The 13,435-nt window shown below is 35.5% G+C and overlaps 2 protein-coding genes across 2 annotated transcripts; both read right to left on the minus strand.

Annotated features, from left to right (window-relative positions):
• Positions 1–443: 443 nt before the first annotated feature.
• On the minus strand, positions 444–2,901 carry LOC136817254 (uncharacterized). The gene has a single exon (XM_067073590.1). It carries the CDS (start codon positions 2,801–2,803, stop codon positions 1,193–1,195), a length of 1,611 nt encoding a protein of 536 aa, XP_066929691.1. The 5' UTR covers positions 2,804–2,901; the 3' UTR covers positions 444–1,192.
• Positions 2,902–7,087: 4,186 nt separating this feature from the next.
• LOC136817438 (uncharacterized) lies at positions 7,088–8,895 on the minus strand. The gene has a single exon (XM_067073773.1). It carries the CDS (start codon positions 8,863–8,865, stop codon positions 7,291–7,293), a length of 1,575 nt encoding a protein of 524 aa, XP_066929874.1. The 5' UTR covers positions 8,866–8,895; the 3' UTR covers positions 7,088–7,290.
• Positions 8,896–13,435: the final 4,540 nt, after the last annotated feature.

The following is a 13,435-nucleotide window of genomic DNA, read 5'->3' on the forward strand; positions in this document are numbered from 1 at the left end:
AATTAATTTATATTCGGTTGGGAGAATGTTAATTATTTCTATGAAAATAAAGTAGAAAATCTATTCACTGTTGGACCTCACATTATTTACTACACCTTATAATATATAAAATTACCTTATATATAATATGTATAACTATATAAGAACACAAGGCTTCAGTGGCCAATAAATATCAAGAACAAGTTAAGACAAGTTAAGAATATTTTGAGACTTTGCAGACTCTAAAACATCTTACGTCTAAGGAAAATGGACAAAAATACTTAGAAAACGGTGAAAATAAGAATATTTTAAGAACATTTTTAGGCTTAAAACTCGAAAAGTTAAGAGCATCTGAAGGCTTCAAAAATTTTGGATGTTTTTATAAAAAAGGTTTAGCACTGTTCCCTTTATATCTAAAAAGTTTTCAATGTTTTCATCGTCAATAATTTTATTCAAAGTACAGATCTACAGAACATTCCAGTTAAATTTAGTATTGGATTATAAAGCTCTGGAATAAAGATAAGTATTCTTTTACACAACTATGTTGACCCCCTCTCTCAAAATCCATCTTTACAACGCGATTATGCACGAAATCGTCCAATAACTCTTCAAATTGTTTGTATTCACCCATCCCTTTTAAAGCTAAAAGTGTAAGTGAGGCAGGTAAAATCAATCATGCTGTCTGTTTTAAGGTTTATCTGATATTCCGATGGCGGATTGGCGGCCGCCCACGCTAAAGCTCTAAAGGAGCGGGCCAATTTCCCATCGGAGAGGAATTATAGTCGGCCATTGATGTGCCGCATCCCCTAGTCGGGTTTAACAGCCCTTGCGCTTAAACCCATAAATATTTTGGTTGGACCCGCCAATCCCCGAAAACGAGAGCTGGGTTACCAGACCTCCTGCTGCAAAATTCTTGACGTGGTCTCGCAAAATTCCGTAATGTAAACATTCCAGATGTTGAAAAATTTCCCGACCTTCAGAGCTTTAGCGTGTCGGATGAAAATTTCACCATCTGGATGTCAGATAATTTTAATGTTACACCAGCAGCATGAGTAGCTATTTTTTGAAAAAAAGATTTCTTTATTAATTTCTTATTTTTAACAGTAATTATTGTACATGCATTAAGAAAAAAGGAAACAGTCCATATCCGTCTGAAGTACATCTATGAGTGGCTACAGCCGTGAAAGCAGTATTATTTTGAATATGAAGTTCATCAAAATTCAGAAGCTTTGTTATTCACACCGTTCGATTCATCCATATAAGATTTCCTCATTTCACTTTTCAAACTCGCAATCACATCATGAAGTTCCTTTTCAAGACTTTGTAGTTTCTGATATTGCGGTAACATTTCATAGGATAAAACTTTCTTTGTTTCTTGTCGCTTTCGTTTCATTTTTGACGACGAATTTCCCTTTATAAAGACGATAATCTCACTGAGGATTCCTATGAAAACTAAGCAACCGGCAGCGATGGCTGTATACAAAGCTAGCCCACCATCTTGTTTATTAAACATCTCTTCTATACTACGTGTATAGTAATGAACGACAACATACGGTGGAACGTATCTGGCAATCATACCACGTGACATTGCTACCGGTATCTCGTCGTCATCGTACCCAATATCCAACCAACTGTATTTTTTATGATAGTAAATATACGCGTATATTTGAGCCGTGATCATATATTCGGATTCAATTTTCAAGTCTGCTGGCTTATCAGTATTAAAATAGACAGAGGCTACATTAGAATCCATTAAAATTCCATCAATATCTTTGTTTAGAAGAGCACTGTACATTTCTTCATAGCTGTTGTACTGTTTCGGATTTCCAGACAGTTGACTGCGGACAATACTGAGTTCAGTGGAATGTCTGAGAACACCGATATCTTTTCCGCCTGTACTGTAATCTTTTTGGACAGCCTCCATGACGGTTGTCGTAATGATAGCCGTTAACATTAAACCGACCAACATCCAGGCTAAACACAACAAACGACTTATAAAATGTTTTGGAACTTTATCTCCGTAACCAACTGTTGTCATGGTAACAAAACAATACCAAAATGAAGTCCAAAGTCCAGCACCGAATGTGTTTTGAAAATCGGGATTTGAATTTCGTTCGATAAACCAAATAATAGCCGCCAAATTTATCGCCACTGTGATTGAAAAAGAAACGACACCGAGACAGTTAGAGATTCCTTCTAAAAATCTTAACAATAATAGAATGTCCTCAGTTCGGACGATCAAAACAGATTTTTCGGATTTAACAACGGGCACTTTGATAAAAAGTGTTCCATTTTTTGATGCATCGAATGTGGTTGCAGATACAATGAAAATATCGCCGGAATCTTCACTCATATTAAGTTTTTGCAACAAACGCGTTTTATTGGTTTCCAGAAGCAAATTAAAAATTGCTTGTTGTGTGTCATAGTGATGTTTCGGTAGATTATGAAATTCGATTAGTTTCGATGGTTCCTCTTTCCCTTCACAATCCGCTACTGCGACTTTTGCTTTGTTTAACTCTTCATCCAAAGTTAAATGAACCAAAGACTGTATAACACCAAAACCATCAAATCCTTTGACTTTTTTATCCGAATAATATGGCTTATTATTTATCCAACTTATAAAATAAGCATTTGTTGTTCCGTTAGGGAAGGGTCCCAAAAATGTGGTGTTTTGGTTGGCAAAGCATGAACAAGGGTCCATATCTCCGCCCATATCTCCGCTCATTTCCATACAATGTCTAAGCATTCCGCCCATGTCATCGTCACCGCCCTCACTAGCAATGGTGTGATGGCAAATCATAAATAAAAGCAGAAATCTCCTCATATTTTGAGACTTTAGTAAGTTTACGTTAAAATGGTACCCTGTTTTTTACTCGCTATGAAATTTTAACTGATAGAAAAACTTTTTTTATCCTCCTTTCCCCCAATTGATTTATCCTTTGATTTCTATAAACTAATTTTCATCGAAAATCGGGAACCCTTTTTTCATTTAGTTATATTCACAAATAAAATTATATTATTTCCATCAATATGATATTTTTCATTTCCATAGCTTTGAAATCAATTTGAATATTTCTGATGAAATATAACGAATTTAGCGATAAAAAATAGCTTTATTTTTTTCTATAGCCTTTTGGTTGATTCATTCATACAATACATTCTGATAAACGGAGACTTATGTGGATACTGTGTTTAATGATTCATGTTATTCATGGCTCCAGATGGAATTATTCTGATCGCAATATGAATAACATGGCAGTTGATGTTACCGTGCATATAAAAAATAGAGAAAAATTCTATTCATGATGACACCAACCTATGAAATTTTGCGTGTTTTTTTCACCATTCACACCTTATCAGCAAAATCCGCGGCTTTGCATTTGCATAATATTTATTGAGCTTAGCAGTTAAGATCCATAGTTTAAACTATCTAGTTGCGTTTGAATTCCAATTCAAATCCTGAACCCTTCCGCGTCCGCGTATAAAAGAACGTTGGCTTTCTGGTTTAATATTCCTGATTGAAAACATGAGAGACCGGCCTGATATGCGTTTGATATGAAACAGGAAAATTTATGTAAAACTAAAACCTAGAAAAAAGTATACAAAGAAGCATACTGTAAGGCTTCGAGGCGCAAATCAAGATTCTAAAACATTCCAACAGAGGCCACCAAAAATACAAAATGTAGGCAAAATGCTTAGAAAAAAAACCGTTTTAGTTTAGATTTAACATCCTAAAGATCAAAGAATGTTGAAATGCTTCAAAAATCTCTATATTCATATAAAAAAGGTAAATTAAAGTTACAGTCACTCACAATGTCTTGAGTTGGTAGTACAATTCGTCTACAGGTCTTGGATGGAGAATTCCATTGTCATTAAACGGCTTTACCAAATCTTTCTTTGGAAGTTGGATGAAGAACATTGTCTAAAAGAAAGAGCAGTGGTATAGTCTAGAAAGCTAGACGACTGATTCAAACATAGTAGAAATAAAGCAAAAAATAATGGAGGGAACAAATCCCATAATCATAACAATAATCGTATTATCATGTAAGGCCTATACTACTGTATTACACTTATTTTATTAAACAACCCCAGAGCAGTAGTGCAGTGCCTGATATGGCGTCATCCCTTAAAAGAGCGGTGTCATCCATATATAGAACGTGCGCAAGAATGTTCCAAATATTTGACATTAGACTATAAAATAGTCGTCTATGACACTGCAGCAAACGCTCGCCTTACGCTCACTACGTTCACTTAGCATAAACTTAGCATAAATTTCCAAAATAAACTCGCGGCTTTCTTTTAGATTATCGACCGCCGGAGGCGGTTTCTTTCATAGTGGTACGCTAATCTCGTTTTGCCTTGGCTCATTACTTTGTCTACCATTTACTTTCGGTTTTTTTTACTAGATTACCCAGGTGTTTCTCTTTTTTTCCCTGAATGTCTTTTATTCGGAATTGAATAATCGATAGCCTTTAATTCTCTCTTCCGACAACAACGGTCAAGACATTTTTTGTTTGTTTATCTAATCCGATGATCTATTCCGATTTAACAAAAACGGATCACTGATTCCGATAAATACTGTGATTTGGCCGAAAGTATTTAGAAAAAGATTGCTGCCGCCGAAAGTGGACTAGCTGACTGTGTAGCAAATACTGGCAAATCTCAGTGAATTTTCATCATTATTCATGAAGTTTTGGACATGAGAAGTTTTTATGAGAAGTTTGATGCTCTCTAACAATGTGGAAAGACTTTGGAGAAATTTTGGCCATGAATCTTCAGCTGATCGAGTGTTTATAATGCATACCTATAACGCACCAAAAAACTCTGTTTTTTCAAGATTGATGCAAACTATTAATATATTTGAATTCAGTATACTACTTGTGTGTATATTTGAGTAAGATTGGTGCATTTCTCATGATTTTATGCTGTAAAAATGATTATATTTTGGACTTCATCATTTTTCATGATGATATAATTGGTGGTCTGGTCGTCACTAATTTGGATTTTCAAACTTGACAATGAAACTTTCAAACACACAGCCATTGAAATTCAAAAGAGAATACTAAATTACAATTACAGTGTAAATTTGAAAACGATCTGAGTAGTTTTTGTGGTGTTATGTATGGCTGAAAATGATCATTTTTTGGACTTTATTGTAATTTTAAAGGCTTGGGTGACCGTTCCTTTTGAAGACTTTTTAAACCGGACACAGGTTTTTTCCAAACATTAGTATTACATACACACTATCGTACCATTTTATTTGATTTATCCTAGTCTCCTCCAAGTATTATCCCAACAGAATAATGTTTAGCTAAAAGCCGTGGCCTCTAATTTAGGCTATTTTTCTCCCGGTCCGGACAATCAAATCAACGGGCGCATCATGGCTTGGCTATTGGCTAGTTTAGAAAAATATAAATTTATAAGAACTTGGAAAAATTGACTTCTAAACGTTTATCTCCTTTAGATCCAATTTTGTACTTTTTAGTCGGGGGATGAGTGGGGAGGGGGGTTGGGTTGGCACTTTAGGCAAGAAATTGCATGTGTAATCACGTAGAAGAGCTAAACTTCCAGCTGGTTTATTTGTTCATTAATATTATTTCCCATACTCACTCTACAATAAAATTATTACTTTGCTTTCTGATTATTAGTTTGTGGGCAACGTTCTAACACAACTCAACAAGCTCATTCTTCACATATTTTAATCTCTTAAGCCAGAGCTTCCAGCGCAGCTGGTTTATTCGACTTATTTCACGATTTTTGAGTACGAAAAAAAATGACTGTCTATTTGACACTCCCCCCTTTTACGTAGAAGAACAATAGAAATGACAGCAGACGTACACTTTTGCTAAATCTTCATCCTCATGCATGCATGACCCTGTAACTGTAAATTCTTGTTTTTCCAATTTTCATATATCCCCTCGTTGATTAACAGCCCCGGCCAAATTCTTTTCCTAAATGGGGATAAAAATTCTTATTAAAATCCCAATGGGGACAGAAATTCTATTGTTCCAGGGTTAAAAAATCCAGTGGGGATGGTTTTGGAGTGCAATTTTTTAACAAAGAATTTCGAGTGGAGATGAAATCAAAGTCAATTTTCCAGTGGGTCTAGGGTCCCAGCGGGTCTGTGACACAGGGGTGTCCAAAGAATTTGGGTACAGTATCTGGCAAACATAACATGAATCAGTAGTTGTATCTTATATTGAGAAAACTTCATTAAAAACGCGTTTTTTCACTCAACTCGATCAACAGTGACAAGATCAACTTGCTATGTGAAAAAAACATTCCACAAGGTAGAGCGCTTTTGGGGATTGTTAAATGCGTCTTGGTTGATTGGCTGAGGTAAAACAATCACATCAAAAGTAAAGTCTCAAAAGTATGTGGATACTTTAACATTAACTTAACAACTTCTCAACACGCATCCACACTGTCATGATTTTTGAACCAGTAGGAAAATCTTTCATTTTCTTCTACTTTTCCGCTTTTCGAAAGTATTTAATTATTAAGATTATACACCTTGAAAATATCTTTCCAACCATGTATAAATTTGAATTATGACATACCATAGGTCAAAATTTTTTCATAAAAGTGACGTGTCCACGTACTTATGAGACAGACATAAGTGGAAAAGATATATCAGAGCCCAGTCACTGTCACTTTCGTTTTTAGGTAGAAGGCAACGCAGTTGTGAATGTTTCAGATCAAGCATGCCAGATCAACACATTCACCACATTAGAGCAGAGCGTAGTTCTCGTAGATTAAAATGAACGGTTATGAGGTTAATAAATAAATATGACTGCTTCGTCTGATGAAATGAATATATGTTTTGTATAAATGAATACTCATTGAAAAGTGATACAAAAATATAACTACATTTACAGCATAAATACACCTTTTCGACCGTAGTCGCGCGGTCAGGCGCGTGCCATTTTATTATTTAATTTACCACCCTAAACTCGATCCAATCTTTTTTTACACTTTTTTCTATTGTCTTTAAGTGCAAAAAAAAAAAAGGCTGGGACGGTTTTAGGGTGATAAAACGAACAAAAAATGCCCACGCGGCAATTGGCGGCTACGGTCGAAAAGGTGTATTGAATAAAGTCAAAAAATATACTAAAGAACCTTCCTGAGTATGAGACAGGAGTATAAAGAATGTTTTTTCTAAAACGACATAATGAAGTCAAAATATATGCGATTCTCAATACCACGACAATAAATACACCATATGTAAAGAAGTCTTGGAATCACGAAGTTTGACCATGGTTTTCTATGGTACATTCCCAATAAAATGGTAAAAAAAACACAACAACTACTTTAAGCTTGAGTTTCTTTGCCAATAATGATTTGTTCATGATTGTTAACCTGCATCAATCTTTCTTTCAATTCTTGTATTTTATCGAACACTTCCGTTTCGAGTTCCTTCATAATCTCGTCCTCGGCCTCTTTCTGTAGAAGACTTTCTCGATCCGATCGAAGTCTTTGTCTCCTGATCATTGTAGCGGTCATACAGTTTCCTCCATATTGCTGCCTAACCTGATACCAATTATTTAGTTTGATAAGCAGCTCTGTCAACACACCTAAAAAGATGAGAATGGCTGCAAATATGGTCATATAATAGACTAGACCCTCATCATTCGATGTGATAAAGAATTCTAAAAAGTCACGTGCATAGTAATGTTTTATGTGGTATGTTGGTACGAAGATAGACTTGTAACTAGACATTGTATCTTCCGGTAAAGTTTGATTGAGAAAGAAAGCAGAGCATTCATCCCATACAGCTTGAAAGACATATCCAAAGACCCAGCTCTTCACTAAAAAGCGACTTTCGATTTTGAGATCTTCTATTTTGTGTTCTTTGAAGAGATAAGCAGCAACTGGAGAATCTAAAAATCCAGCGTCGACTTCTTCCCTGCGAACGGCTTCCAGGACTTCTTCAGCGGTTTGGTAAGGAACGGGAAACGCGGAAATTTTTGTGGTCAAAACAGCTTGTTGTGTCGAATCGTTTTTGACGGCGATTCTTTTACCAACTTTTGGGAATTCTTCTTGGACTGCTTCCATAATGGTCGTCGTAATAATAGCCGTTAACATTAATCCAAAAAGCATCCAGGCTAGACAGAGAAAACGGCTTATAAAATGTTTTGGAACTTTATCTCCGTAACCAACTGTTGTCATGGTAACAAAACAATACCAAAACGAAGTCCAAAGTCCAGCACCAAATGTTTTTTCAAATCCCATATTTGATTGACGTTCGATGACCCAAATAACGGCCGCTAAATTGACGGCACACGTAACAGCAAAAAATATAACACCTTTGCATTTCCAAATCCCATTAAAGAAGCGATGTAACAATAAAATATCTTTTGTCCGTACGATAATAACTGAATTCTCAGTAGTAACAATTTTCATGCGTTTGTAAAGTTTCTCATTTTCCGTGTAAAACGTCGTTCCTGCAAGGATGAAAACCTCATTGGAGCTTGCACTCACATTAAAGGTATTTAAAGGTCTTTTGACATCTCTGTCGCTTACCAAATCAATCAATTCTTGTTCCGTAGTGAACGAGAAAGTTTCATTCTGAATTTCATATGCATACTTCACATTCAATTTCTCCTTAGACCAATGTTCCGTTTTATGGAGTATCCGGGTTAGAATCTCTGGTATGATTCCGGTAGTTGTTATCCAGATCTCTTTGTCATGTTCCGAATCTCCTGGTACGTCACTCTGGTAAAAGTAAGGAGGGTTATTGTTCCAACCTATAAGATGCACTGTGCATTTGATGGGTTTGGATCGTCCTTTCTGCCATTTTTTGGCATAATCAGCCAAGTTTTTGTAATCCAAATCGACAGATAAAACTGCTGGTAGAAGAATGTATAAAAAGATGATGCATCGCATCTTTGTGTGTTATTCTTTCTTTGTTTCGTGATATCTGTTAAAAAAAAATTAATATGTTTCTTAATTCAACTTTGAAAATTTTCAATTTTGTAACTTTTTTTGGGGTTACCGGTGCTTTATCTATAACATAAGTTTTTGACCATAAAAGTTTTGCCAGATCTAATTCGCGGACCCCTTTCTCAAAAAAACCTCAGAATCCTATCTACTTTCGAACTAATCACATATGAAGTTGCGTATCACGAAAGTTTTTACGAATCCAAAAGGTTCTCAATGGAAACATTATGCTGGTACATTCAACTTTAGTTTATTTTAGTGCAATTGTTATTTCTAGCAATACCCAATCATGCCCATGACCCAATTTAAATTTGAGCTTTACCTCGAAATGTATGTTACAATATCTCTTTTAAGAAAAAGTTTTTTTTATTGAATCACCCAGTACAATGACTTGCCTTTTTGTTCATGAAAGATCGAGTCAACCTCTTTTAGCCTTCAACTACAATTCAGTAAGTTATTGCATTAGCATGAAGAAGCTTCTCCTTGTCAAACTCCCAAACAAGGAAGAGAATAAAGAAACACATCAGACCAATATCTCGTCAAACTTTGAAACTGAATCTTTTCTCTGATATTGCGTTAGATGGCTCAAAAGAAGAAGTAAAGAAAGAATTCATCTTCATTAAAATTCAGTAAAAAAGTCTTTTTGGATTAATTTTTGAATATCAAATCATGCGCCGTATGCTCTCAATTTCAAAATAGCTTGAAAATAGACGCTTAATGATTATATTTCTTGATAGGGTAGGTCTTTAGAGGAAAAGATGTTTCCTATATAGCGATCTCAGCGAAAAACAACTTTTTTTCGATTCGTTATCGTTTTTTATCAGACATATCCTTATGACCCCTTATGTAAAATAAAAAGCAATACATACACGCTTCTTTTTTTATAAGAATGGTGTAAATCCATTTCGTAAATCCATTTCATCATGGATATCCTCAACTTTTTTTGGGAAAATCATTCTAAAATATTCTTACATCATTCTTAGGTTAGGATCTTAATTCAGACTAGATTTAACATTAGTACATACGTCTCATGCATAAAATGGCATTTTTGTGAAGGTGTGGTGAAGCTCACTAGCCTTACTTAGCAAATTGGCAATTTATAATTGAAAATACTCTAAAAATGGCATTCTTAGCACAAAATTCCATGATGGCGATATTATTAGCATTATTCTTAATTTTTTGGCCATTTTCATCATGGACATTCTTATAAAGTGTATTCTTATAAAAAAGCGTGTACTCCGTATGAAGCGTCTGTGTAAGAATATAATTCCCTTTTCGAACTTAATGAGGTCCAAATATGCGTGTTAATTGAATTAGGTACCCAGGGGAGGAAAACAAATAGAAAACACACTGTGATATTTCTTTTGTGTAGGAGATGCAAACTCATAGTAGAAATTTACATAGCATAAATAGGGTGCTGGGAAATTGTTAAAAAGATAAAGTGTCAAACGTGCTTTTGAGGGTCTCCCCCAGGGGCTGGCGTGACACGTGAATGAGCCTTTTTTCCTGACGTGAATACGTGAATTGAGATATCAGCGTGAACGTGAAAATAAGATTTTTCCACCGTGAATTCGTGAATCGATATTTTCAACGTGAACGTGAAAAGCAAATCATTGTATAAAAGACAAGGAAACTCTAAAAATCTAAGACCTAAATCTGGAAAGTTTTCTTGCTCGCTTCGCTCGCATAGTCTTGGATTAACTTATTGTCATATTATCTTATTGTCATGGTTAAGTCATTCAAAATAATCAAAACTTTATAATATCAAAATCATCAAAGATATCTAAACAAATATTTTCGTTATTTTTCTGAGGGCGTATTTTTTCATTTTTAGTGACAATTTTTGTGATGCAAATACTGCATCCAACGAAAGCGTTTTTAGCCAAAACAAAACAGTCTAGAGAAATTTTTTTCCGTCAGCGTTTAATAATGGTCGTCTCTCCGTAGTCACTTGTATTGTTACTACAATACAATACACAAAATGATACCGCGTTAACTTAGAGACTTAGAGCAGGATTTTTGCTCCTTCATTAATTTGCAAAAGTAGATAGTTCTAAAACATCTTGTATGCATGCAGCATTGAACAATTAAAAAATAATTCTTATAGATAATGATGTACATGATGCGTTTTCAAGCAATCTAGGCATTCTAAATTTTTAAGGTTTTCTCTTTGGCGAAACTCTTGGAACACCGCACCGGGTACGGCAGGTACGTCGCTCGCCGTACCAGATATTTGCCAACAAATGGTCAGTGCTAAATAAAATCAAAGATTATCAAAATAATTGTGTGACAAAACAAGGCCAACAATAGCGTATTAAAGGCCGTTTTTCAGTCATAAAAGAGCGAAAATTGTCAAAAAGTTTCGTGCTTGGTTATCGCTCGCGTTGCTGTTTTCCATACATTTCCTTCTTTTTCTTCTTCTATCCCATGAGATAGGGGTCGAGCATTGGAATTTGGGTCCTCTGGTTGTACTAAGCTTGTGTTGAAGTCTACGGCTTCTCAAACCATGATTGGCTCAACCTCGATTTAAAATTAAAAAAGACTTCTTACGGTTTTGCGAGGAAGAAAACCCCACACCAAAAGCCCACCCTACGCCAGAGGGGTAGTTCTTTGTAACTTTGGCGCAGCAGACCTAAAACATTGCTTTACTGAAGCTCAAATAGATGTAAAAGATGCCTTAAAAGGTCGACGCTATCGAGAATAAGGTTACAAAATTGCAGAAAACTTTATATTGGCGAAAATGTTTGGCATAAGAATAGGTCAAACTGCTTAAAAAAACTCAAAAAGGTCATATTTAGCCCAATAAGGTCACAATCGTTTTAACCAAAGCAAAATTGGCGCGTGAACGTGAAAAGCGTTTTTTTTGCACTTGAATACGTGAATTGGCAAAACTTTGTGCGTTAATACGTGAATTAAGGGTCGACTGGGGGGGGGGGCTCTTTTGAGCCAGACTTTAGTCTAGAGGGGGGTTCGTCAGTGAATAAATGAGCCTTATCAAACTTCTCTGCCTTCTAACATTACCCACAGTAGTGCTCAACATTTTCCAAAAGTGCTATCTATCAAAAGACAAAAAGAAGAAAATCACCTTTCAAGACCAAAGATCTGTTAGCACAACATCACAACCTTAATTCTACAAAGTCTTAGCTAACAACCAGTAACTCAGACTATTTGAGACATAATAAGACCTTAAACAATTTCATTTGAATCAATTTGAGAAGCCATTTTATTAAAGTCGGTTCCTTTGATCATTCATTCTTTTACATGGAATGAAATAGAACTTTTGGAAAGAACCTCTTTTTCCTAAAAGATAGCATGGAAGATTTGTGGCTTTTTGAAATTTAGGGCGCTACTGCTTTGCAGAAAACTTTCCAAATAGGTGATGTACCTATATTGAAAATATATTTCAACTTTGTACAAGGCTATGCATTTACACAGTCTCTTCTTACAGACCCACTGGGGAAAGTATAAAAAGAAGCATAACCCAAAAATAAACATTTCCTTGGATTTTTAAATAAAAAACAACAAGAAAATAGAGTCGATGTTGTACTTTTTGAAATTGTCTGGCACTGTTGGATTTTGCTCAAACCACTGGGGAAAATTGGTCAAAATATCGTCCCCGGTAGAGAATTATCCTCCCATTTTAGTCCGCACTGAAAATAATCAAATAAATCAATCCTCGCCGCAAAATATAATGCTTTTTCCCCATCCCCACTGAATTTTCTGACTTGAAAACAAAAGAATTGAAATGCCCAGTCATAAAGAAATTTTGGAATATCAATTCCCATCGAGTTTCAGTCCGCTATTCTTTTAACCACTGGCTGAAGAAATCCTACCGGGTCTGTGAGAAAGGGGTGTATTCACAAACCTCTGTATGCATGTTAGCGAGTGATTTGTCTAAGTTGGCAAGCCTGGTGATCATGCGTAGCCTTGGCATTTGAGCAATTTATGCATCGACACGTTCGCAGAAGACAGAGGTTCACCCTGGTTAACTCAAACTTTACTCCTTTGAACTGGTTCGATAAAAAATGACACTTTTCTCTTTTTACGCGTTTTTTTTACAAGAGCAAACTATATAAGAAGACGAGGCTTCGATGGCCAAAATATTAAGAACAGGTTACGAACATTTTAAGGCTTTGCAGTCTCTAAAAATACCGGATTTCTTAGAAAAATGCTCAATAAAATTATAAAAATAAGAGCATGTTAAGAAGGGTTCCGACGGGTTCAGAAGGGTTAAACATTTTTGGATGTTCTTATAAAAAACGTGTATCATTAATTGACAACACGTCCCTGTCTCACAGCCCCGGTGGAGTTTTTTCATCAGTGGGAATAAAAATCCCTATTGAAATACAGCCAATGGGGATAGAAATTCTATTGTTCCAAGGTTAAAAAACCCATTGTGGATGGTTTTGGAGTGCAATTTTTAAACATTGAATTTCAAATAGGGATGCAATCAAAGTTAATTTTCCAGTGGGGCTGAAATTCCAGGCTATTTTCCCACCGGGAACGAAATTTTTGA

Source organism: Clytia hemisphaerica, unplaced genomic scaffold, assembly GCF_902728285.1.
Source record: "Clytia hemisphaerica strain Z4C2 unplaced genomic scaffold, Clytia hemisphaerica genome assembly, whole genome shotgun sequence".
In the NCBI taxonomy this organism is placed as follows: domain Eukaryota; kingdom Metazoa; phylum Cnidaria; class Hydrozoa; order Leptothecata; family Clytiidae; genus Clytia; species Clytia hemisphaerica.